Genomic DNA, 25,648 nt, shown 5'->3' with positions numbered 1-25,648 from the left:
GGAGATCTCTGAGATAATCTGATCATCTGTCTCCTTGAGAAGCTAAGAATATCCTCTAAAACCGAATACAGATGAATACTAATATAGTATGTAAGATTTCCATCCTTTATTTTCTCCTTAGGTGCAGCCTACATATGTTACCAAGATCCAGAAACACACTGTCTACAGGTATTTTTAAAATTAAATATTAGAAAATGAAAGCAATTAAGTGATTGTTATCAATATGTGCTTGGGTAATAATGATCAGTTATTTGGACTTGTCCCATACTCCCTCCTCTTCCTATCATCCTTGAACAAAGGTAAAATTTTGCCAAGCTTACTTGACAATCTTAAGATGTCTGGTTTTTATATAGGTTGTCTAGAATCATAAGTTCCATTATTTCTTCCATTTATCTAAACAAGTCTAAAATTTCAAATTTCAAAGATGAACAGATGTTTGGCTTGGCCACTTCAGGTATCATGTTCACAAAAATATTTCAGCCAGATGTCAACAAAAATATCAGAGCTAGGATTATGATTGAACTATAATAGTTTTCTGTGGCAGACTGATGAATAAAGATTCCCTTTCCCATTTTTTTGCTCAAAATTTATTGAGTAGGGAGAAGAAATTTCCTTTATTCAGTAATATATGTATATATGTGTATATACGTATATATGTATATATGTGTGTGTATATATATATACATATATATATATATACACACACACATTTGCTTTTTGTGTCACACCCAGCAATGCTCAGGGGTTACTCCTGGCTCTGCACTCAGGAATTACGCCTGTTGATGCTTGGGGAGCCATATGGGATGCTGGAAATTGAACCCAGGTCAGTCACATGTGAGGCCTATCACTCTAGCCCCCAGTAATATATTTTAAAAAATCCTCTTATTAAATAATTTTTATAAGGTAAAGCAGAATTGACAGTCTGAAAAATTAAAAGCATAAAACTTATTTTTGCTTCATTTATAACTTGTGATTTACAAAAAATCAGATGACTTTTAAGAAATAAATGACTTAGAACTGATAAAGACCTATGTGGCAAAGAGTAAGATAACAAACTATTTGGTTTCAAAACTAGATGTGCAAAACACAAGGAAAGGATCTGCATTATCAAGAAGCCCTTTTTATAACTTCCTTTCTATAACTTTTTATAACTTGCAAATACTTTCTGCTTTACTGAGACTGTGGCCAATTTATTAATATGTACTGTCAGTTTATTCCAATTTCAGAAACTACCTGGTGGGCGTGCCTACTCAATCTCCTTGTCCTCCTCACCTGCCTGAAAAAAAATTTAGAACAAAACAAGACAGTAAATAATAAAAATGGTCAATAATAAAAACCTCAGTAAATATTTGCTTTTAAAAATATATTTAAAAGGATAAAACTTCACTCAGAATGTCAATGAACACAGAAGCACTATATAGAAACATGAAAACAAGCCTAATAGCCATTTTCCTGCATATCAAGCTTCTGATCAATTTCGGCATACCATTAGTCGTTTCTTGATGCCCTTTCTCTATACTATAAATCTTCGGCCTATTTCCTGCCAGAGCCATCTGCTCCATCTCTCACTCTTTTCTGCTCTTTATTTTAGCAGAAATATTTTATCTGCTTGTACCCAGATCACTCGTCAATTGTGTCTTCTAGGTCCAGCTTAATAGATTCTTGCTTTCATTGGGGGCACTGTGCAGAGCTGGAAAATGTTAGGACGTTTCTTCTCCCTGTGCCATGGTCAGCAGTTTTATCTGCTTTATGGCTTCATCCAGAGAAGCCGATCTGCTGGTAATTCCAGCACGGGGCCAGTTGAACTGGATCCCTGGGTTCTGGTGAACTTTGCCTCGTTTCTTTGCCTCTTTGGCCTACTGATTTCCTTCAATGTCTAGTTGCCAGGTTCTCTCCCTGTCTCCTTTTTTGTTTCCTAGAGCTGCTCTCATCTTTGTTATCAAATTGCTGCATTAAATTCTACCTGTGTACTGCGCATGTTTGTATTTGCCCAGGCATACCTGACCAACACACCCTCACTGATACCTGGTCTATAAACCTGCATCACTGTCACTGTCACTGTCATCCCGTTGCTCATTGATTTGTTCGAGTGGGCACCAGGAACGTCTCTCATTGTGAGACTTATTGGTACTGTTTTTGGCATACCGAATATGCCATGGGTAGCTTGCCAGGCTCTGCCGTGTGGGCGAGATACTCTTTGGTAGCTTGCCGGGCTCTCCGAGAGGGGCAGAGGAATGGGTCAGCTGTGTAAAAGGCGAACGCCCTACTGCTGTGCTATCAAAAAAATAAACCTGGGGCCGGAGCGATAGCACAGCGGGTAGGGCGTTTGCCTTGCACGCGGCCGACCCGGGTTCGATCCCCGGCATCCCATATGGTCCCCCAAGCACTGCCAGGAGTAATTCCTGAGTGCAGAACCAGGAGTAACCCCTGAGCATCGCTGGGTGTGACCCAAAAAGCAAATAAATAAATAAATAAATAAATAAACCTGCGTGGGAGAGAGAAATGATGTCCCGGTGGCGAGTTAAAGCATAATAGATGATTACAAATTCTGAAGCTGGCCTAATTAACTCAGTGCTCACGAGGTCTCAATGTGCAGAGCCTGAGAAATTCGGTTCTTCCTTCCTATTTCTGTCATTTAAGCAGGCTTGCTCTTCGGTGTTTAACCTGAAGAGTATGTTCAATCTTGGTTGACAATAGAGCTCCATAAAAATATGTCTCAGAGGTATATGGCAATTGCAGTATGTACAATAACTTAGACATGTATCTAAAAACATGAATGGAAATCTTGTGGTTAAAAATAAGGACTACAAAAAAAAAAAACCTGGGGCTGGAGCGATAGCATAGCGGATAGGGCGTTTGCCTTGCACGCGGCCAACCCGGGTTCGAGTCCCAGCGTCCCGTATGGTCCCCTGAGCACCGCCAGGAGTGGTTCCTGAGTGCAGAGCCAGGAGTAACCCCTGTGCATCGCCGGGTGTGACCCAAAAAGCAATAAATAAATAAATAAATGAATAAGGACTAACAAGTTCATAAAAATATTGCAGGTGAGGCCGGAGAGATAGTATAGCGGGCAGGGTGTTTTCCTTGCACATGGTCGACCAGAGTTCAATCCCCAACATCCCATATGGTCCCCCAAGCACTGCCAGGAGTAATTCCTGAGTGCAGAACCAGGAGTAACCCCTGAGCATTGCTGGGTGTGGCTTAAAAAAGCAAAACACACACACACACACACACACACACACAGAGGGGATTTGATATAGTAAAAGAATCACTGATCCAGGGATTGAACCTGGGCCTCCAGGTTGTAAAGTATGCTTCCCATACTATACTTCCCCTGGAGTTATATCCCCAACCCTTACAAATCTTTAATGATATGCTATAAAAGTGACCTGTTGGATTGGAGAGTAGTACAGGGGTTAATGCGTTTGGCTTGAAGATTGTCAATCCTAGTTTGGTCCCTGGCATTGCATATAGTCCCTTAAGCAGCACCAGGAGTGATCCCTGAGCCAGGAGTAAGTCCTGCCAGGCATTCCTCTCCATCAAAAAAATGGCATATTTATATGCCTTATATGTGAGCACAAAAACTCAGAACCGAAAGGCATCGTTTTTGCCTGAAATTTAACCTCATCCCAAATCCCACCATGTTTGCTGCTGCCGTTTTCTTCCCTTAAAAACCTTCACAAGTTGATTCTACAATAAAATGGAAGAGCAAGAGCAAAATAGACCGAAATTACTCTTGACAAAATACTGCTGAGTCTCTTTTGAATATTAAGACTGACAAGAATAAGACAAGTCTCCCAATGGAGACGTTACTGGTGCCCACTCGGGCAAATCGATGAACAACGGGATGACAGTGCTACAGTGCTGCAAGAATAAGAATATTACAAGCAGATACTAGACATAGTGTTGGCATTGGAAAAATAATACAAAATAGACAATAGTGGAGATAATAAAATGTCTAAATATATAACTCAGCACACACGGAAACTTGATCTTTAAAATTAATGGAATTACAGTTGAATGGCGAAAGATTAGCCATGCAATAAAGGCTTTAGGATATATACAGTATATACATATAGAGGGAAATGAAACTGCATACTTTGTACTATAAACAGGATGATATATCAATAAATGACAAGGTGTTTTATGTATTTTTGGTTATTTATTTATTTTTGGTTTTGGGGTCACACCCGTCGATGCTCAGAGCCTGCTCCTGGCTCTGTACTCAGGAATTTCTCCCGGTGGTGCTCAGAGAACCATGTGGAATGCCAGGGATCAAACCCAGGTCGGGAGTGTGCAATGCAAGTGCCTTACCTGCTGTATTATCTCTTTAGCCCCGTGACAAGGTCTTTCAAGGGGAGAGATATCCACTTTTTCTCATTTATTTTCCTTATTGGTAAATCTTCCTAAATAAATTACTCAGTAGTGGAACATGTACCTGAAAGACACGGATTAGCTCTCCTACAGAGTGAGAGATTAATTTTCCTTCTGCATTTTTCTCCTTTTTTTTATAAGTAAATATTAAAATAAATCAATATAAAATAAGTAGTTGGTCTGTTTTCAGTTCTGGAAACATCATGTTTTCATATGAAATATGAATTTGCCACTAAGGATTTCAAGTCTGAAATGCTTAAAGAACATTTGGGGGCTGGAGTGATAGCACAGCGGGTAGGGCATTTGCCTTGCATGAGGCCGACCCAGGTTTGATTCCCAGCATCCCATATGGTCCCCCGAGCACCGCCAGGAGTAATTCCTGAGTGCGAGCCAGGAGTAACCCCTGAGCATCGCCGGTGTGACCCAAAAAAAGGAAAAATACAAAAAAAAAAAAAAACCCAAAAATTTGGTTTCATTTGTGGCTTCGCAAGGCCTGGAGCAATAGCACATCGGTAGGGCGTTTGCCTTGCATGCAGCCGACCTGGGTTTGATTCCTCCGCCCCTCTTCGACAGCAAGCTACCAAGAGTATCTCGCCTGCACATCAGAGCCTGGCAAGCTCCCCATGGCATATTCGATATGCCAAAAACAGTAACAAGTCTCACAATGGAGATGTTACTGGTGCTTGCTCAAGCAAATCCATGAGCCATGGAATGACAGTGACAGTGACAGTGACTTCGCAGGGGGTGGGCATGAGTTTGGTGGATTGTGAGGAAATCTCTGTGGTGGCTGATATTGCTGATATTGCTGATATTGCTGTTGTTCCTCCAAATAACCCAGTAATTTTATATTTCTCAAAATTTACTCTATGGAAATAATTCATTGTGAATGGAAATATTTATTAACTGATTATGATGATAAAATCCATGGGTCACTGAGGTGTCTAACTAAAAGATTGGTTTATTCAGAGAGCACTCCTGGAAGGCCAGGAGATTTGGGTGCAGATCCAGGTGGGCTGCATGCAAGACAAGTGCCGTACCGGTGGTACTATCCCTCTAGCCCCAGAGTTAGTTTAATGTATGATGCCTATTACCTTTGAAGCATTAGCTTTGCAATTTGTATCCTGACACTCTGTTATTCAGTGATGCCTTTTTTAGAACAAATCTTTTTTATTTTCATTTATTTTTTGTTTTGTTTTTTGTTTTGAGGTCATAATGGATGGTGCTCAGGGCTTACTTCTGCCTCTGCACTCAGAGATCATCACTCCTGGTGGGGCTCAGGGGCCCATATCAGGTTCCAGGGAATCAAAGTCCAAGTCAGCAGTATACACTGTGGCCACTCTACTCTTTGGCCCCAGATTTTAACTTTATTTTTCTTTTTCCAAATTTTATTTTATGAAAGCACCATGAGTCACAAAGTTATTCATACTTGGGTCTTTGACATACGATGTTCCATCATCAAAATTTTCTGAGCCCACAGCATGCATGTGCCATCCCATACATCTAAGCAACAACCCCCATGACAAATGGAGTTATTAATATGAATAAATTTTTACTGCGTGTTGTTAAAAAAAAAGAGGTAGAAATCTGAAGGGAACACCTAGTAGAGACTATTGGGAGGACCCACTCAGGTTGAAAGCTGCGTGCCAAAAGTAGACTATAGACCGAACATGATGGCCACTCAATAAATACCTCTATTGCAAACTACAACATCCAACAGGAGAGAGAACAAAAGGGAATGCCCTGCCACAGAGGCAGGGTGGGGTGGTGGGGGTTGGGGTGGGGGTGGTGGGAGGGATACTGGGAACATTGATTGAGGAGAATGGGCATTGGTGGAGGGATATAAATGAAATGCAAACATGAAAGTTCATAAGTTTGTAATTGTACCTCATAGTGATTCATTAATAAAAAATTAAAAAAAAATTTTCTGAGCCCAGAATTTTCATCTGGAGCATAGTGACATCTCCCTCTTAAAATGATTGCAAAAATTTGAAGAGGACTTATGTAAAACCTTTTACAGAGGAACTGGCAGAGTGTAGACTAGCACTGTAGCACTGTTGTCCCGTTGTTCATCGTTTTGCTCAAGCGGGAACCAGTAGCGTCTCCATTGTGAGAGTTGTTACTGTTTTTGGCTTGTTGTTACTGTTTTTGGCACATCAAATATGCCATGGTAGCTTGCCAGGCTCTGCTGTGTGGGCGGGATACTCTTGGTAGCTTGCCGGGCTCTCTGAGAGGGATGAAGGAATCGAACCTGGGGCAGCCGCGTGCAAGGCAAACGCCCTACCTGCTGTGGTATTGCTCCAGTCCTGAAATTTATTATTGTCTGGTAAATATATAATTCTTTATAGCAGCTGCACAGTATCCTATATTATGGATGAAATATTATTCCTTTGATAATATTTCCATGTATTTAATTTATTTATATGGATGCCAGGACATAGAACCCATGACTTCATACACACATATTTACTCATGAATAAAAACGAATACTCAAATTAAAATTTAAAACATGCCTTTAAAAAAGTTAACTTAGTTTTCCATTGTGTTATCTTTTTATTATAATTTATAGACTTATAGAATATTGTTTGTATTCTAAATATGTTTAAATATTTTGCTATTAGGTTGGCTAGTAGATACTTTTCTCTTTTGACCAGAGTTTTTGCCTTTTGCACAAGTTACAAAAATATCCTACATCTTCTTCTACTATTTTTTTTTTTTTTTGCTTTTCGGGTCACACCCAGCGATGCACAGGGGTTACTCCTGGCTCTGCACTCAGGAGTTACCCCGGGCGGTGGTTGGCCGCGTGCAAGGCAAACACCCTACCTGCTGTGCTATCACTCCAGCCCCTCTTCTTCTAGTATTTTTGTTTAAAATATTTGACATGGAGATATGAGTATTTTATTTAAATACTCATTTAAATGTGTGTATGATATGCAGTGATCAAAGTTTATTAGGTTCCTAGTAGGTTGTCACACACTTTGAGTTGCATTGTTAGTTTCTAATGACCTAAACTACTGTACTGCCATATAAAAGTTCTCATTTGTCTAATTAGGAGTCTGTTTCTGAATTCTGTTCTACTAATTTGATGTATTCGTTTCTTTACAAACATCACTTAAAGTTATTGTCACTCTATAGAAATCATTTGGGGATGAACCTTTGCTTATCATCTTTTTATACCTTCAGGGTTTTCTAAACTTGAATTGTAGCATCATTTTGTCAACTAATTCAATTAGGGTTTTTAGATGAAATTACAGTGAAATTAAAATTATAGCTTCATTGAGAGACACCATATTAGCATCTTCCCTTATGTGAGTCTTCTTTTATGTCTCCCATTGGTTTTTATTCACAGAAATATTGCATATTTCTTGTTAGATTTATTCTTTAATATTTTAGAACATTTTTATTGACATTGGGAACATGTTTTTTCCTTCCCATTATATTTTCAAGTTCATTACTGCTGCTCTAGCAAAAAAATGTTGACCATTATCTTATTCTTGTATCTAGTCACCATTCTTATTTTTTTGTTCCTTTTAACAGTTGTTTGATTTCATAGTTCCTAGACAAATAATCATACCGTCTATTTCTTTTTTATGCGTGTATGTTTTATGTTTTTTAACGTTCAGAATATTATATTATAGAGTAATTTTTTTTTCTTTTTGGTTCACACCTGGTGGTGCTCAGGGGTTCCTCCTGGCTCTGCACTCAGGAATTACTCCTGGCGGTGCTCAGGGGACCATATGGGATGCTGGGAATTGAAGCCAGGTCGGCCTCGTGCAAGGTAAACGCCCTACCCGCTGTGCTATCACTCCAGCCCCTATAGAGTAATTTTTATTTTTAAATTCTCAGTTTCATTTTTTAAAAAATTGAGTCACCATGACATAGAGCATTAGAAAGCTGTTCATGATTCGGGGCTGGAGTGATAGCACAGTGGGTAGGGCGCTTGCTTGCATGCGATCGACCTGGGTTCAATTCCCAGCATCCCATATGATCCCCTGAGCACTGCCAGGAATAATTCCTGAGTGCAGAGCAGAAATAACCCCTGTGCATCGCCAGGTGTTACCCCAAAAAGCATCATCACTGTCATCCCGTTGCTTATCGATTTGTTCGAGTGGGCACCAGTAAAGTCTTTCCACTGAGAGACTTTTTGTTACTGTTTTTGGCATATCCAATACGCACGGGTAGCTTGCCAGGCTCTGCCGAGTGGGCTCGATACTCTCGTTAGCTTGCCGGGCTCTCCGAGAGGGGCAGAGGAATCGAACACGAGTCAGCTGCGTGAAAGGTGAACGCCCAACGGCTGTGCTATTGCTCCAGCCACCCCAAAAAGCATAAATAAATAAATAAATAAATAAGCTGTTCATGGTTGGATTTCAGCCATACAATATTCCAACACCCATTCCCTCCAGCAGTGTAATTTCCCAGCACCAGTGTCCCCAATTTCCCTCTCACACCTCCAAATCACTCCCCACCCCACATGGTAGGCACCTCTCCTCTCTCTCTCTCTCTCTCTCTCTCTCTCTCTTTCTCTTTCTCTTTCTCATTTTAGACATTATGGTTTGCAATACAGATGATAAAAGGTTATCACGTATATCCCTTTGCCTATTTTCATTACTCAGTTCTTGCCCAGAGTGATCATTTCCAGCTAGTCCTGTCATTATGGACCTTTCTCTACTTCCCTGCCCTCCACCCCCTACCCTCGCAGTAATTTCCAACCATTACCATATCACAGCATCTATTTCAAAATAAAATAGGTTTTTTTTTGTTTGTTTTTATTTGTAGTTTTAGGCCACACCTAGCTGTGTTCTGGGCTTACTCCTGGCTCTGTGCTTAGAGATCACTCTTGCCAGTGCTCACCCAAGTTCAATTCCCGGCACCTCATATGATCCCCTGAGCATAACCAGAAGTGACCCCTAAACACAGAGCCAGGATAAGCCCTGAGCACTGCCAGATGTGACCTAAAACAACAGCAACAACAAAAATCTATGTATCTGTAGATAAAGATTTATATGTGGCTGTTTTAATATTTTATGGACTGGAGCCATAGCACAGTGGGTAGGGCGTTTGCCTTGCATGCAGCCGGCCCAGGTTTGATTTCTTTGTCCCTCTCGGAGAGCCTGGCAAGCTACCGAGAGTATCCCGTCTGCATGGCAGAGCCTGGCAAGATACCCGTGACATATTTGATATGCCAAAAACAGTAACAGCAAGTCTCACAATGGAGATGTTACTGGTACCCGCTCGAGCAAATCGATGAACAATGGGGCTACAGTGCTACAGTGCTTGTAATATTTTTAAAAAAGGATTTCTTACAGAAATATTTTATCAGGTGATGGGATTTTTCTTTGGTTCTCAGTCTTCAATAGGGGTATGGCTTCAATTTATTTTAACTCCTTTTATTCAATTTTCCCTATTTAGAAAATGTATATTTCAAAAGTTGTATTTGAGGCGCCAGTGGTTTGCAGTACTGTTTATGACAGAGTTTTATGCACACAATGTTCCAGTGCCACATCTTCTACCACCCTTATCTCAGTTTTCTAACTCCTTAGCCCTTATCATGTGTTTATAAAGTTATTCTTTCTATTAGAAAATGAGTCCGTGCAATCCTTGTTGTAATGCTGAAGCCACACCTGACAGTGCTCGGAGCTACTCTTGCGTCTGTGTTTCTGAACCGCCCAGGTGGTGCTCCGAACACTGTACAAGGCGAGCACCCGAGCCCCTGTCCTAGTCTCCTTAGAGTCGGGCTCAGGATTTGTACCCTTTCAAATGTCTTCCTCTTCCTAGTACCTTTCTTTTTTAAAAAATTTTTTGTTTAACTTTCTATAATTATTTTTCTTTAATGAATCATCAGCAGTAGGGCATTTGCCTTGCACGAGGCCGACCTGGGTTTGATTCCTCCGCCCCTCCTCTACCGTACGGCAGAGCCTGGCAAACTCCCCGTGGCATATTCGACATGCCAAGAACAGTAACAAGTCTCACAATGGAGACGTTACTGGTGCCTGCTCGAGCAAATCGATGAGCAATGGGATGACAATGACAGTGACAGTGACAATGAACCACCGTGAGATACAGTTATAGACTTACAAACTTCTGTGATTACATTTCAGTCAAACAATGATCCAATGGTCGAACACCCCTCCTTCCACCATGCCCGTTCTCCACCACCAGTGTTCCCAGTATTCCTCCCCATCCCATCCCCACCCCTGCTTCTGTGGCAGGTACATTCCCTTTTAGTCTCTCTCTCTCTCCTTTTGGGTGTTATGGTTTGCAGTACAGATAGTAAGTGGCCATCACGTTTGGTCCAAGTCTACTTTCAGCACACATCTCCCATCCCGAGCGAGCCTTCCAAGCATCACTTACTTAGTGGTCCCTTCTCTATTCCAGCTGCCTTTCCTCCCAGCATGTGAGGCCGGCTTCCAAGCTGGGGAGCGATCTTCCTGGCCCTTATCTCTACTATCCTTGGGTGCCAGCCTCCCATTCTGTTACTTTATATTCCACAAATGAGTGCAGTCCTTCTATGTCTGTCCCTCTCTTACTCATTTCATTTAGTATGGTACTAAATGTTGATCCCTAGTGCCTTTCTTTTACCAACCTTAAGCTCAATGCAGAGTTCCTCACCCATCACCAATAAATATAAAAAGATTAGTTTTTCCTGGTCTTCCTACTTGAGGATACCTGTTTCCCGGCTTCCCTGCCCTTTCCCTTTCCCCTGACCAGAGAGAAATTTGGCCATTTATCTCTGGTCCTCTGCTTTCAATATTGACTGTCGGTGGACAAGAACCTGAGTGCCCTATAACACAAGCAGTGATGATTTTTAAACACAGTAAAATTGTTTTTATTTAAATAAGCTCCGCCCTTCCTTATTTCTCTCCTCATCCGCTCTCCCTCTCACACACATACACACACAGTGTTCCTTCTACTTTCAGTATCAAATCCATGCAATATTTATGGTGTTATGCAACGATTTGAGTTATTTGTTTTGGTCTCTGATGGCATTATATAGTTTAAGATACGACTATCCCCATGCTGTTGGAACAGGGAAGGGTTAAAAGTTTGCAAGTGTCAGACCCTGAGATTGAAGAGCTGCCATCCACGATGACTGTGCAGTTCCCTAACAGAACCAGGGATTTACCACAACCCTCTGTGCTGATAAGGGTTGTGGAAAAGTGTGCCCTAAGCCTGAGCTATGTAAAGAAACAATTTGCTCCCGTGTGATGTGTGGCTGAATCTATATCTTGTCTCCCTTTTTAATATAAGGCTGGAAACCATATCTTGTTTTAAACATGAGTAAATATTGTACCTAGTCTTGCAAGAGTTTAATCAACACTTTGGAATGTAGTTTTAGGGTGCAAATGTAACCTCAGTTGTTTTTTTTTTTCTTTTTGGGTCACACTTGGCAATGCTCAGGGGTTACTCCTGGCTCATGCACTCAGGAATTACTCCTGGCGGTGCTCAGAGGACCATGTGGGATACTGGGAATCAAACCCAGGTTGGCCATGTGCAGGCAAATGCCCTAGATGCTGTGCTATTGCTCCAGCCCCTAACCTCAGTTTTTGAATCATTTGCTGAATGAGTTAGAGTCCCAGGACCCGTTGCAATTACTGGGCTCATTGAGATAAAATAAATTTATGTCTCTCTCCTCTTTAATGTCCCAGTAACTCATTGCGTTGTGACAAACACTGACATAGCAATAGGACATATTAGGCGACCTTCCATATTTTTCTATGAAAATATATACCATGCATCTGGAAAAGTGTGTTTTGTGTTTCATTCATTTATACTTGGCTTACAATATTAATTTATACTCTGTTTTGTTTTTTGTTTATTGGGGTTGTGTTTGCTGGTACTTTTGTTTAGATTTTAATGAGGTTTTATTTATTTCTGTTTCTTCTTAGATTTCAGTATTGTACTTAAGTCTATTTTTCGTATTTTCCTTTCAATAATATTTTGCTCTGGATTCCGAGAGGAGCATTTGTATATATATATGTGTGCATCCTCACTATTATTTCTAAATTGAATTTTTAACTTCCTTTTCTTATCCCAAGACTGATTTAGAAGTGTTTTATTTTTTTTTAAAAAAGATTGAGGTTAATTTGTTTTCATTCCCTGGATTCTAATGATACAGTGTGTAAAAAACTAAAGAACGCCAAGGGGCTAGTGCACTCGCGGGCTCTCCAGGCGGCTCTGTCTCACCGCCCGCGTCCGGTGCCCCAGAACCGCTGTGTGTGCTGTCGGTCAAGGGCAGGCGACGGAAGGAAGAAGGAAGAAGGCCAAACTGGTTGCTCGATCTGTTTATTTCATTCTCTCCCTCCGCTTCTCTCCCACTCTCCTGGATCTCTCCCCGTGGATCTGCCCCCGTGGATCTGGCCCCGTGGATCTGGCCCCGCAACCCACTCTTACAGCCTAGTTAAATCCCCCCAGCATGAGGGGTCGGGGCTTACACATAGATGTGGTCACAATCAATAGGGGCAAAGTTCTTTCCTTCAGGGGATGCTGCTTCCAGGACAGATTCTCTTTCAGCAGGACACCCACCCAAGGGCATAATCCCATGGGTGTGTTTCTCCTCTCCTCGTCCAAACTAATATATAAATATTCATAATATTAATCATTTTGTATGGACACAGCAAGAGATGCATTAAGCTTATAGAATTGCTCTCCTGGAGTCATCTCAATCTCAGACTATAGTGCTCAGGCCAGATTAGTCTTTCCTATCCGTGGCAGGGTCCCAGTCTCATAATTACTATTGGATCATGATAGCATTTGTCTATGATCAAGCTCTTAACTTATAGTTAAGAATTAGGCACTTTGGCCAGGCCCATCTCGATGCCAGGGTAGCACATAACTCACCGCTTGCCCTGGATCCTTCCCGTCCCACGTCGGGGACCCTACTTTGGGGTGCTAGGAACTGAGGGCAACTGAGGCTTAAGTGGAGAAAGCAGAGGCCCGGGAGGGAATAATACTCGAGGCCAATTAATTCCCAAGTTATAAAAACATAATATTGTCTTCTTGTGTCTATACAAAACAGACATAGCTTTAAAGTAAATTATTCAAAAGACACAAGAAGAGGAGAAAGGCAATATTAACTTATATAATATAAATTCAGTATCCTAGGAAGGTCTGACCTTGCAAATTAGCAGAGTCAGATTAAGGGAAAGCCGCGGATTAACTGTTTTGGGGAAGAGAACATGGAGAAGTGATTATAGCTAAACAAAGGGATGGGAGAGATTCGGGAACACCTTGGTGGGTGAGACTGGGGTAAGCCTAAACTCTGGGTAAAACCGGGACAAGCTACTTGTGGCAAGGAGGGAAAGGGCAAAGTAATGCCATCCTACAACAGGATAAGTTATTTCTTAGAATTTCTTAAACTTTGTTTTCTATCCTCAAACAAAGTTATTTTATTAATGATTTTGCAAGAATTTGGACAAAATTTGTGTCCTGTTTATTGAGACTCAATTCATAATCATCAGCAGTTTATTTACAATTATAGTGATGACACCAGCTTTATTTACTTTGCCTAAACTCTACCAGGTGTTAGAAGGGAAGTTAGAAAATATTTCAGGCTTTCGGGCATATACCAGCCCTGTGAGAATTCTCCAGCTCTGTACAAAAGCAGCTGTTTATATCAAAAATTGATGGACATGACCAGCTTTGGGCCATGAATCTGTTTGCCTGTTCTGCCTGTGCTATATTCCTATTTTTTTTTCCACTTTGTCTTTTTGCCTGGCAGTTACAAGAGATAATAGAATATTTAAAAAAATTAAAAAAATACAGGATCATGATCTTAAAATTCTGTTTCAGAACTGATTGTTGAGATAAAAGATCTGCCAGTTACGAGAGATAATAGAATATTTTAAAAAAATTAAAAACATACAGGATCATGATCTTAAAATCTTGTTCAGAACTGACTGTTGAGATAAAAGATCTGCCAGGTACTTATTTAACCTCCTCTCCCCTACTCCCACCCCAGCGTTCCAGTGTAAAATCCCATTCTGAGATGATGCATAGAGACAGAAGTTTGATTTTTCAGCCGAGTGCTTATTTTTGGAAATATCCTCTGTCTCGAGTTTTACTTACATCTACAGAGTTAATAATTAAAACTGCTCTCTTTGTCCTGTTTAGTATTTGTTTGAGTTTTGATGTGTTTCTATGACTGTTTTGGTTTCCTCCCCGTAGTAAGGTTCAAGAACCGAAAGAACCACCACCACCTCCTAAAACCACAGCAGCCTCTCAACTAGATGAACTCATGGCCAATCTGTGTGAAATGCAGCAGAAGGTGAGCTCAGTGTAAAGCTTGTGGGCTTTTTCTTTGTGCATCCCCCCCTTTCAGAACTCCCCTAAACTGCCTGTAATTTTCCCAGACTAAATTTAATGTAGCAAATGAACTCAACTTTGTGTATGTGTTATCTTGGCCCCAGAGAGAGCATGATTATAGGCATTTGACATGGGCTTGGTAAAAATGATGCGTCAGTATCTTAATTATAGGATAAAAGAAGGCAGTGTGGCAAAATGAGTGACACAAGTGTTAAGGATGTAGCGAGGTTGCGGGGATTTTTTTTTTTTTTAATTTTTTAAATTGAGTCACCATGTGGAAAGTTAAAAAGTTTTCAGGTTTAAGTCTCAGTTATACAATGCTCGAACACCCATCCCTTCACCAGTGCACATATTCCACCACCAAGAATCACAGTATAGCTCCACCCCGAACCCCCACACCCCTAGCCCCCCCACGTCCCTAGCCCCCCCACCCTTAGCCCCCCCCGCCTGTGTAACTAATAAATTTCACTTTACTTTCACTTTGATTGCATTCAATATTTCAACAAAACTCACTATTATTGTTTGGAGAGTCTCTCCCGCGGGGATTTTTTTTAAAAGGAGTTGGGGATGCTGTGTGATCATCAGTTGTCGAGAAGAAAGTGTTTGGATGCAGAGAGGGGGCAGGGGGTCCTTTCCGTTGAAATGAGTCCTAAGGGAATTGGCTGAGTCGAAGGCTGCTTCGGTGTGGAAGGATTGTTAAGATGAGTGGAATGATGGAGACCTGTGGGTGAATAGGTACTGAAAATGGGAAAAACAAAATAAGGCTTTGAAAGTAGAATATGGGGGCTGGAGTGATAGCTCAGCAGGTAGGGCGTTTGCCTTGCATGTGGCCAACCCGGGTCGATTCCTAGCATCCCATATGGTCCCCTGAGCTCTTCTAGAAGTGACCCCTGAGCGCACAGCCAGCAATAAGTTCTCTTAGCATCTCTGGGTTTGGAGCATATACTTTGTATGTCTGAGGACCTGGGTTCTGTCTCTGCCATGGCAAGTTCTCTAAACACGACTGGATATGACTCACAATAATTTTTAAAAAATGACTTTATTAAGAGAAATACAATCTGAAATTTTTATGTAGAGAATAGAATTCAGTTACCCTAAATTAGAGTATTATGGTATAAAGTGAATTATGAAATCATTCATGGCATTATATAAAAACGCATTTGATTGGGGAGATCTGGGTCTTATCTTTGGGACACAAAAAATTACACAGTTCCTAAAATATTGTGAATAATATGTATTTACTCAAGAGACAAGTGAATATCAGAAACAAGTTTTCTTTTTTTTAAAAAAAAATTATTTATTTATTTATTTATTTATTTATTTATTTATTTTTGCTTTTTGGGTCACACCCGGCAATGCACAGGGGTCATTCCTGGCTCATGCACTCAGGAATTACCCCTGGCGGTGCTCAGGGGACCATATGGGATGCTGGGATTCGAACCCGGGTTGGCCGCGTGCAAGGCAAACGCCCTACCCGCTGTGCTATCACTCCAGCCCCAACAAGTTTTCTTTAAGGTCCATACAAGAGCTTCGTACATTCCTTATATTGCAGTATATGCCTGGGAATATTTGAGAAAAAATGTAGTCTAGGAGTTTAACGTGTGTTTTGTTTTCTAATTAATTTGGAATGTATTAATTTGGAATGAAAAATTAATTTTTTCTTTTGTTCTTTTTCTTTTTTTTTTTGTTTTTGAGTAGGCCACCCACTCTCATTGTACAAAAACTGAAAGTACAAAAATTCACAGTGATTTGTTTCTCTGTGAGAGCTGTTCCCAGCCCTTCAATTCTTTCCCCTGGAGGTCGTCAGTATTTCCCGTTTCTTACATGTTCATTCTGAAGTATACTGAAATATACTAGAAAATAACTGTAGATGTAAATTGGGGAAAGATAAATTGAATTTAATTTTTTTTACCATAGTTATTTTTCCTACTTAAGATTGGTTACCCTCTTGAACACTAATCTCAACACTAGCATTACATAATAGAGGAGGAAGGAAGTGTGTTCGATGATAAAACTTCTTGAAGGGAAGTGAACATTTTGCATTAGTGCGATAATGCAGTTATTTCTGGCAGTAAAACTAGGATAATAGAAGCCTGAAGGCAGACTAACAGATCATATTCAGCAGACTGCAGGGAGCCTGGCCTGCCTTAAACAATAGAGTCTATTTACTAGTAATAAAAGAAGAGATTGGAAAGGTAAAGTGAGGCCAGTGCCTGGTAGATTTTGGATGACTGACTGGGGCATGCAAATCTAACACTAGAAGGAATTTTGTGTCGAACCAGGAAATGCTGGGTAGAAAGTAGTAGTCATCCAGTTGGCAGTTGAGAGAGCTGGAATCGGGATGAAGTGATGAAAAATAAATTGGACATCTTGACATCTTTTTCTTTGATGTTACAAAAGGCTTTTCTTTTGAATGGTTTATAACAACTTTCCCCTCTCTCTTTCCCTAACATTGGTCCAAGTCAGTATTTCTGGTTCCCGCTGATATGCTGATAATCTTAAATTCTCCATTAATAAATGCTTCTAATACTATTCTTGCTAGTCTGCACTCAGTTCCTCACTCAGCTGCCAGAGATCTTGTAAATCAGATTCTCTGTCATGCTTGAAATCACCCTTCCTTGGCTCCACTCCACTAAACAAAACCATTAGGGCGTGATGTGAATTTTGCATCCCCCTTTTTACTTTCTCCTGCCTCGAATATTCTCACTCTCTGTTAAAACCCAACTTTAAAAACAAAAAAAAAAGTTTTCTTCTAGCGTACCAAATTGTTTTCATTTTCTGGAATGCTTTTCCTCACAAATATCTCTATTCCTAAGCGCATCATTTAACTATTTGTCCACATATCACCTCCTTAGGTGCTCTGATAACTTATTTAGGTCAATTATTCCTCTGTCATTTATATATTTATGTTATATATGTCTGTATACATATATATGTATGTATGTATATATAATGGGCTGGAGTGATAGCACAGTGGGTAGAGTGTTTGTCTTGCACGCAGCCGACCCGGATTCAATTCCTCTGCCCTTCTCAGAGAGCCTGGCAAGCTACCAAGAGTATCTCACCTGCACGGCAGAGCATGGCAAGCTACCCGTGGCATATTCAATATGCCAAAAACAGTAACAACGAGTCTCACAATGGAGACGTTACTGGTGCCTGCTTGAACAAATCGATGAGCAACGGGATGACAGTGACTCAGTGATAGTATATATAATGTATCTTCTCTATACCTGGCATTACATCATGTATTTGTTATTTCCTATCTCTCAGACAAAGTAAGCTCCTTTCTTCTGTGTCCCTAAATTCATTTACATTGGACAGATACTCAGTCTTGTACATTGTTCTCTGCTAAGATCCTGGAGTAGTGATAGGAACAAACTCTTATATTTATGAGTCCAGTAAATATTGCAGAATAGATGAATAAAAGATTGGATTTGTAACACCCAAGAATAGTAGTATATAATACAAGGAGGTTGGCTCCATGGCTTGGAAGCTGGCCTCACATGCTGGGGGGAAAGGCAGCCCGGATACACAAGGGAACACCAAGTAAAATGTGGTTGGAGATCCCGCGTGGGAAGGGAGATGCGTGTGGAAAGTAGACTAGAGACTGAACACGATGGCCACTCAATACCCCTATCACAAACCACAACACCCAAAAGGAGAGAGAGAAAAAAATGGAATACCCTGCCACAGAGGCGGAGTGGGGTGGGGGGGGACAGGATTGGGGGGTGGGAGGGATACTGGGTTCATTGGTGGTGGAGAATGGACACTGGTGGAGGGATGGGTTCTCAAACATTGTATGAGGGAAACACAAGCACGAAGATGGGTAAATTTGTAACTGTATCCTCACGGTGACTCACTAATTAAAAAATAAATTAATTAAAAAAAAGATTTGATTTGATTAATTGTTGGTGTTGGGTATCTTGAAAGTTTATAAAGGGTATCATCTTAAAATTTTCAATTTAAAAAAAATCTTGGGCCACACCCAGGGTTTACTCCTGACTCTGCGCTGTGGAATTACTCCTGGTGGGGTTCTGGGGACTATATGGGATGCCAGGGATCAAACCCAGATTGGCCATGTGTGCAAGGCAAGCATCTTAATTGCTATACTATCTCTCCAGCCTGGTCAGAAAAGATTTCCAAGGGAGTTAGATTTCATTCAGCCTGAGCAATTTTGAATAAAAGAGAGATGAATTACAACGAAGAATCAAATCACTGCGTTTCAGTGTTGAATTCTTCCCGTGCCTTGGAGGAAGGGTATCGAAAGACTAAGGGATTAATGGAAGTGCACGTTATTGGATCATAGAGATTCTTATAGAAGATACCTCTGAGAGCAAATGTTCAATGACGCTGATTCTCTTCCCGTTCTCTCCTTGATACCAGGTTACAGCGAAACCAGATGGCAGCAGGACACACTTGCCAGATAAGCAGGACCACCAGGCCTCCCTGGATTCGATGCTGGGGGATTTGGAGCAGGATTTACTGGACCTTGGAATTACCACAGTGCCCAAGGGTCACTGTGCTTCCTGCCAGAAACCAATTGCTGGGAAGGTGGGATGGGCCAAGTTGGCCCTACAGCCATCTCTGTATATGGATATGTCTGTCTGTCTGTCTGTCTGCCTGTCTGTCTATCTCACACACACAGACTCTATCTTTGTATAGACTGAGAATTCTAGTATTAATTAATAATTACTGACTACTGATAATGTCCAGGCATAGAATTAAGTATTCCTTCATTTAACAATTGCATTAATCCTTTGAGGGAGACCCTATTTTTATTTATTTATTTTTATGTTCTTTGTGAGAACGAGGAAACAGAGACCTGGGGACATTAACTGGTATACCCAAGGTCTAGTAATAGGTAAGGATGAAAGTTGACCCGGGAAAATCTAATTCCTGAGTTTGAACTCCTTAGCCATCTTTCAGCACTGCCTGTATAAAGAGCAACTTTCTCAGTCGCTTTCTTCAAACCCTCCCACTCTAAATTGATTGATTTCCATATGCAGCTGCACTCAGCTCCAAAACATGGCCAAACTCCTGCTCCAAAAAACGCTTCCCCCCAAACCACGTTAAAGGCCTTTGAGATCTGTTCTGCAAGGGCCTAAGAGGAAGAAGCGCTTAAACCAGAGGAATGAAAACGTGGCCTTTGGCTCTACCAGGGACGTAATCATGCCCTGTCTATCTCTTCTGTGTTCTGTTATTTCTCCCACTCTCAACAGCAGTCTAGTGCCAATAGACCGTTACTGGCTTTTCACGGCATCATCAGTCAGATACTTTCACTATCAGTAAAGTTGGGCTGCAAACTGCATGTTAGAATCTGGGTCTGGGCCTCAGCGTCCCCAAACTACAAAGGGTGCTGAGTAGCATGTGATAAGATAAGAACTCCCCAGAGTTGTGCAACGCTAGGCCCTCACCCTCTGCTGAAATCCCACGTCGGCTTTATTTCATCTTGCAGGTGATCCACGCTCTGGGGCAGGCGTGGCACCCAGAGCACTTCATCTGTACCCACTGCAAAGAAGAGATTGGTGCCAGCCCCTTCTTTGAGCGGAATGGCTTGGCCTACTGCCCTAAGGACTACCACCATCTGTTTTCTCCTCGGTGTGCTTACTGCGCTGCCCCCATCCTGGATGTAAGTGAACCCCATGTCCCCCTGTTCCCATGCAGCTTTCCAACACTCAGATAGAAGGGGGGGTCCTGGTTTACAGCCCTGCAGCGTTCTACTCTCTCTCTCTGTGTTCTTTTTCCAGAAAGTGCTGACGGCGATGGACCAAACCTGGCACCCTGAGCACTTCTTCTGCTCTCACTGCGGAGAGGTGTTTGGTGAAGAAGGTATGACCGGGGCTGCTTACAGGGGTTGATCTTGCCTTGCCCTGCTGATCCTGGTACCTGCGAATACCATGCAGGTGCCCGCTTTGGTATTCGATGCTTTCGTCCCTGGGTTTTTCCAACTTTCGTGAATTTTATTTAAATCATTTTTTTAATCAAAGAAAGTTGTGTATTTTAATCAAATTCAACTTTAAAGTTGAATATCACTTCCATTTTAAACATTCCTTGCTTTTCCTTTCTCTACACCCAAATCTCTTAAAAAGTGTCCAGCTGCTTCCTATGTTACTAGATACTTTATTTTATTTATTTTGTTTCGGAGTCATATCTGGCAGTGTTCAGGGCTCACACCTGCTGTATGCTTAAGGATCACTCTTTGTGGGGCTTACGGGACCATATAGGGTGCTGGGGATTGAACCTGGGTCGGCTGCATGCCAGGCACTAATTGCTGTACTATCTCCAGCCTGTTACTGGATATTTTAAATAATATATTAGCATAGATCTGTTTTGCACACATTCTAATTGTTATAACTTTCTACCAGGAAAGATAAGGATTTAGCCTTAACAGAGTTTACCTTCTCCCAGTTCTCTCAGTATCTAATTAGGATACAAAGACAGGTGAGATCAGTAACTACAGGTGAATAGTAATGAAAATACTACCCATATAGTTGAGCCATACAACAAACTGTTGTTTGTTGCGAGAATACGATCATATGATTATATAATATAAGCTAAATAATCTTGTCTTTTAACCTTTCTGTAACTTACTTTCCTTAATAGTTAAATGGGCCTGATAATAATGCTTACCATATAGGGTATAAAACTTTAAGAAGGTAATACCTGCTTAGGATTCAGAATAGTATCTATATCTATAAATAAATATAAATATATATAGATAAATATATATAGATATATGTATATCTATTTAGAATTTCGAGGTACTGAGTAAAACTGTAGCACTGTAGCACTGACGTCCCATTGTTCATCGATTTGCTCAAACGGGCACCAGTAACGTCTCCATTGTGAGACTTGTTACTGTTTTTGGCATATAGAATACGCCACCGGTACCTTGCCAGGCTCTGCTGTGTGGGCGGGACTCTCCAGAGGGTCAGAGGAATTGAACCCGGGTCAGCCGTGTGCAAGGCAAACGCCCTACCTGCTGCATTATCTCTCCAGTCTATTTAGAATATATATTCTAAATTAGAACTGAATATATATTTAGAATATATAGTTAGTTATTTATAATGGAACATATATTTAGTTATTTAGAACAGAATATATATTCCACTCTAAGTATATATAAATATTTAGTTCTAAATATAATCTATTCCGTTCTAAATATATGTACATATATTTAAATATGTATTAGTTATTTAGAAATAGTTATTTAGAACTGGATATATATTTAGTTATTTAGCACTGAATATATATTTGGTTATTTATAACAGTGATTTAGAATATATATTATATATATTTAGAACAGTGTTACATATATTTCATTTTGGTTTTGAAGTGCCAGGGTCAAACTCAGGGCCTCCCACTTGCAATTCTCTACTGCTGGGCTACATTCCTGACCTGTGGTGTACTTTTATATAACTTAATTATTTTCCAAAGTTAATATTTAGATGGGCTGGAGCGATAGCACAGCGGTTGGGCTTTCACCTTTCATGTAGTCGACCCGAGTTAGATTCTTCCCCCCTCTTGGAGAGCCCGGCAAGCTACTGAGAGTATGGAGCCCACACGGTAGAGCCTGGCAAGCTATCCATGCGTATTGGATATGCCAAAAACAGTAACAATAAGTCTCTCAATGAGAGACATTACTGGTGCCCGCTCAAGAAAATCGATGAGCAACGGGATGACAGTGATGCAGTGATGAATAATCAGAGAATACTGTGAAATCATTCTCAAAATTGCCAACTATATTCTGGTAGCATGTTGGTTTCACTTGATATTTTTCTTCCTATTTCATTTTTTAAAGCTTTCTTTTTTCTCTGCCCCCCACATTTTTTGGCTTTTTTGGTGGTGGATGGGAGAAGGAGGGTGTCATACCTGGCGATGTTTAGGGGTTATTCTTGGCCCTGCACTCAGGAATTACTCCTGGCAGTGCTCAGGGGACCACGTGGGATGCTGAGATCAAACATGGGTTGGCCATATGCAAGGCAAACACCCTACCGGATGTACTAATATTTTGGCCCCTATTTTTGATTTTTTTCCAGGGAGACATCCATGTAGATTTCTATCCTTTTTGCCCCAGTTGAAATGTTTTCTTCTCAGGTCTGCTGAGAAAGATTTGTCCTGGGCCATTTACTGAGGAAATTCCGGTATTGATTTTCTCTTTTGATCCCCTGGGTCAAAGCCCCTGTTTTTTGTTGTTGTTGTTTGTTTGTTTGTGGGTTTTATTTTGGCAGTGCTAGGGATCAAACCCAGGGCCTCACATATGCAAGAACACGTGTTCTACCACTGAGCCACATTCCTGGCCCCACTCCATGTCTTTTAATAATTGTGCTGTCTTTAGTTTGGATGGACACATCCTATAGTTGCTCTTGAGAAAGTGTGAAGAGGGGATAAAACTTTTGAGACATTGAATATTTGAAGGTATTTTTGTTCTGTTTGTTCTGTTAAGTTGCCCGGGCCTAGGATTCTAGGAGAAAACATTTCAAAAGTTCAGTTCAAAAACATTTCAGTTCAAAAGACATTGTTTCACTGCCTTCTAGGTCCCAGGGTTGAAAACTTTTCATTAAGATTTTGTTTCTTATTTCCAGTTCTTTTTTTTTTTTTTTTTTTGGTGATATTTTCCCCTTGTTGCAAGGTTTTTTTTTTTATAAATTCCATTTTGTGAATAATCTCTATATCTTTTTTACTCCTTTATGTTTGTTTTGAGAAAATATGACTCATTCATGGAATCAGAACACTTCTATATTTTGCTTTTTCCTATCCTTTTAAAATAAAACAAGTGGAGGAAGTTTTGCTCCTTTTCCCTAAATCTTAAGCATTTAGAAAATAGAAAACAAAACAGAAATCTTGGTCAAGGCCATTCTGAAGACTTGGTACAGTTTTAAATAGGACCTCAATTTAAGGTACAAAACAAAACCCTCAGCCAATCACATTTTTTGTAGTAAGATAAAACTTCTTACATATTTAAAGTGACAGCGACTTCTTCCCCTGGTGGAACCAAGTGGGCAAGAATCCAGGAAGGGGGTTATGACTTTTCTTGTTCTTGACATACTCTAAAAGTCCTCATTTTTAATCTTGATTATCAGACCCCCCTTATGTTGAAATGAGGTGCGAGGAACTGATACTGGAAGACAGGAAAGTTCTTAAGTGTCTACTATTGTAGTTTATTTGGTTCTAGCTCTTTAAGCCTAGTAGGTATTTATTTTTCCTTTTGAGGAGTTGTGGATTCATTGCAGGTCCAGTTGCACGCTCTTGATTGCTATTTACATGTTTTGGCTGGCTGGTATTGCCTTGGCACGTTTCCTTGAGTATACCCGTCTTCAAAAATTCTTTGTTTGCAGGGTTTTCATTGTTCCTTACTGGCACTCTATTAGAAATGATTTCAATGGTTCCAGATCATCTCCTTCATTCCAGTTTTCACTTAGGGATCATGGGCAGGTGGCAGTCAGTGGGATTTCAGTGATTTTTAGTTATATGTCTCTATTTTCTATAGAGATATAGGGTTCAGTTTACTTGTTAGCATTCTTATACCTGTTTAAGATTTTTGGAAAGTGTTATTGATACATCATCTTTGGTCGTCTTGTATTCCTTGTGAGTCTATTTTATTTTATTTTATTTTATTTTTGTTCTTTGGGTCACACCTGGCGATGCACAGGGGTTACTCCTGGCTTTGCACTCAGGAATCACTCCTGGCGGTGCGCAAGGGGACCATATGGGATGCTGGGAATCGAACCCAGGTCGGTCACATGTAAGGCAAACACCCTACCCACTGTACTATTGCTCTATTTTAAACAATGTTCTAGAACTTTCAAGTTAGGGATGTTTCAGGAGGGTGTGAACTCCCTTCACCTGTCCCCAGTACAACTCCCTTCACCAGCGTGGAGACTTTTAAATGACAGGCATGTCATCATGTAGACTATTGAGTAGTATTCATTTTGTCTCCATCACAACCTCATCAGAGAGTAATTTTATTCCACCTTTTATCTAGTTTGGGATGGAAATGCTGAGTCTCAGTGTTATAAAATGATTTTCCTAAAATCACACACCTAATAAAGTCAAAGATTTAGAATTTTAACTCAGGCTTTATTTCTACAAGTCCCATGTTTTATTTTTTGTTTGTTTGTTTTTTACTATATAATCATAAATACCCTTTGGGAGAGATTCAGTTCTTTAATTCCTCTTCTGCCCTTGAATCATTTTACTGTCATGGCATCAACATAATATAATTTGAAGATAAACTCAGATACAGTAGCTCTGATGTAACCTACTAGCAAAGTGATTTGTCATAATTTGCTCGTTCACTGAAGCTTGTTCAGTCCTTTCCACAAATCATTAGATATTTCCTTTCTAGATTGCATTTTAGTTAAGCAGTGTTTTTCATCAAGATTTATTCAAAGATATGTTAAAATATGTCATAGTAAATTTACAGTTTACTATCAGTAGCTATAGAAGTTTGAGAATTGAGTTGAACAGTCAACCAGTGAATACCACCTATGGATGGTTTTAATGTGGAGTGTTTCTGTGGACTTGGCCCAAGTCAAGAAAATGAATATCAGCCGCCTTCACGATGCTTAGATAGTTTTCTTTTGCATCTGATATTGTTCCTGAAATTTATCTGTGTCCTGTTGCTCCTCTCACAAACTCCACATTAAAACCATCCATAGGTGGTAATAAACAGACAAAGTGGATTGGATCATTTTTGACTTTTATGTGGAACATGACGCCAGACCTAATAATGTATTTATCGAGTCATCTGACCACATACACGCCCTGCAAAATCATGAACGCAGAAGTTCATCTTGGGCTGCTGTTTTGTTTTTATTTTTTTGCTTTCTGCAAGTGGATCTCCATATGGTTCATCCATTAATTAGGTGGCCTCCTGCCTTACCTGAGTCACATAGTCATACACGTAGAGTTTCTATAATGACAGTTTAACCACTCAACCTCCTGGGAAATTTAATTCATCCGCATTATTTTCGTT

General features: G+C 40.5%; 1 protein-coding gene across 1 annotated transcript in view; it reads left to right on the top strand.

Annotated features, from left to right (window-relative positions):
* LPXN (leupaxin) overlaps window positions 1–25,648 on the top strand; it is a 48,420-nt gene that overhangs the window by 14,139 nt on the left and 8,633 nt on the right. Inside the window, exons 3-7 of the mRNA XM_055141379.1 lie at window positions 122–168; window positions 14,533–14,632; window positions 19,054–19,221; window positions 20,126–20,299; window positions 20,418–20,499. Of these exons, the coding sequence (XP_054997354.1) occupies window positions 122–168; window positions 14,533–14,632; window positions 19,054–19,221; window positions 20,126–20,299; window positions 20,418–20,499 (571 nt within the window). The remainder of the gene's footprint in view (window positions 1–121; window positions 169–14,532; window positions 14,633–19,053; window positions 19,222–20,125; window positions 20,300–20,417; window positions 20,500–25,648) is intronic.

Source organism: Sorex araneus, chromosome 6, assembly GCF_027595985.1.
Source record: "Sorex araneus isolate mSorAra2 chromosome 6, mSorAra2.pri, whole genome shotgun sequence".
Classification (NCBI taxonomy): Eukaryota; Metazoa; Chordata; class Mammalia; order Eulipotyphla; family Soricidae; genus Sorex; species Sorex araneus.
The sequence above is the reverse complement of the archived record's forward strand: the minus strand, read 5'-3'. Positions and strand labels throughout refer to the sequence as shown.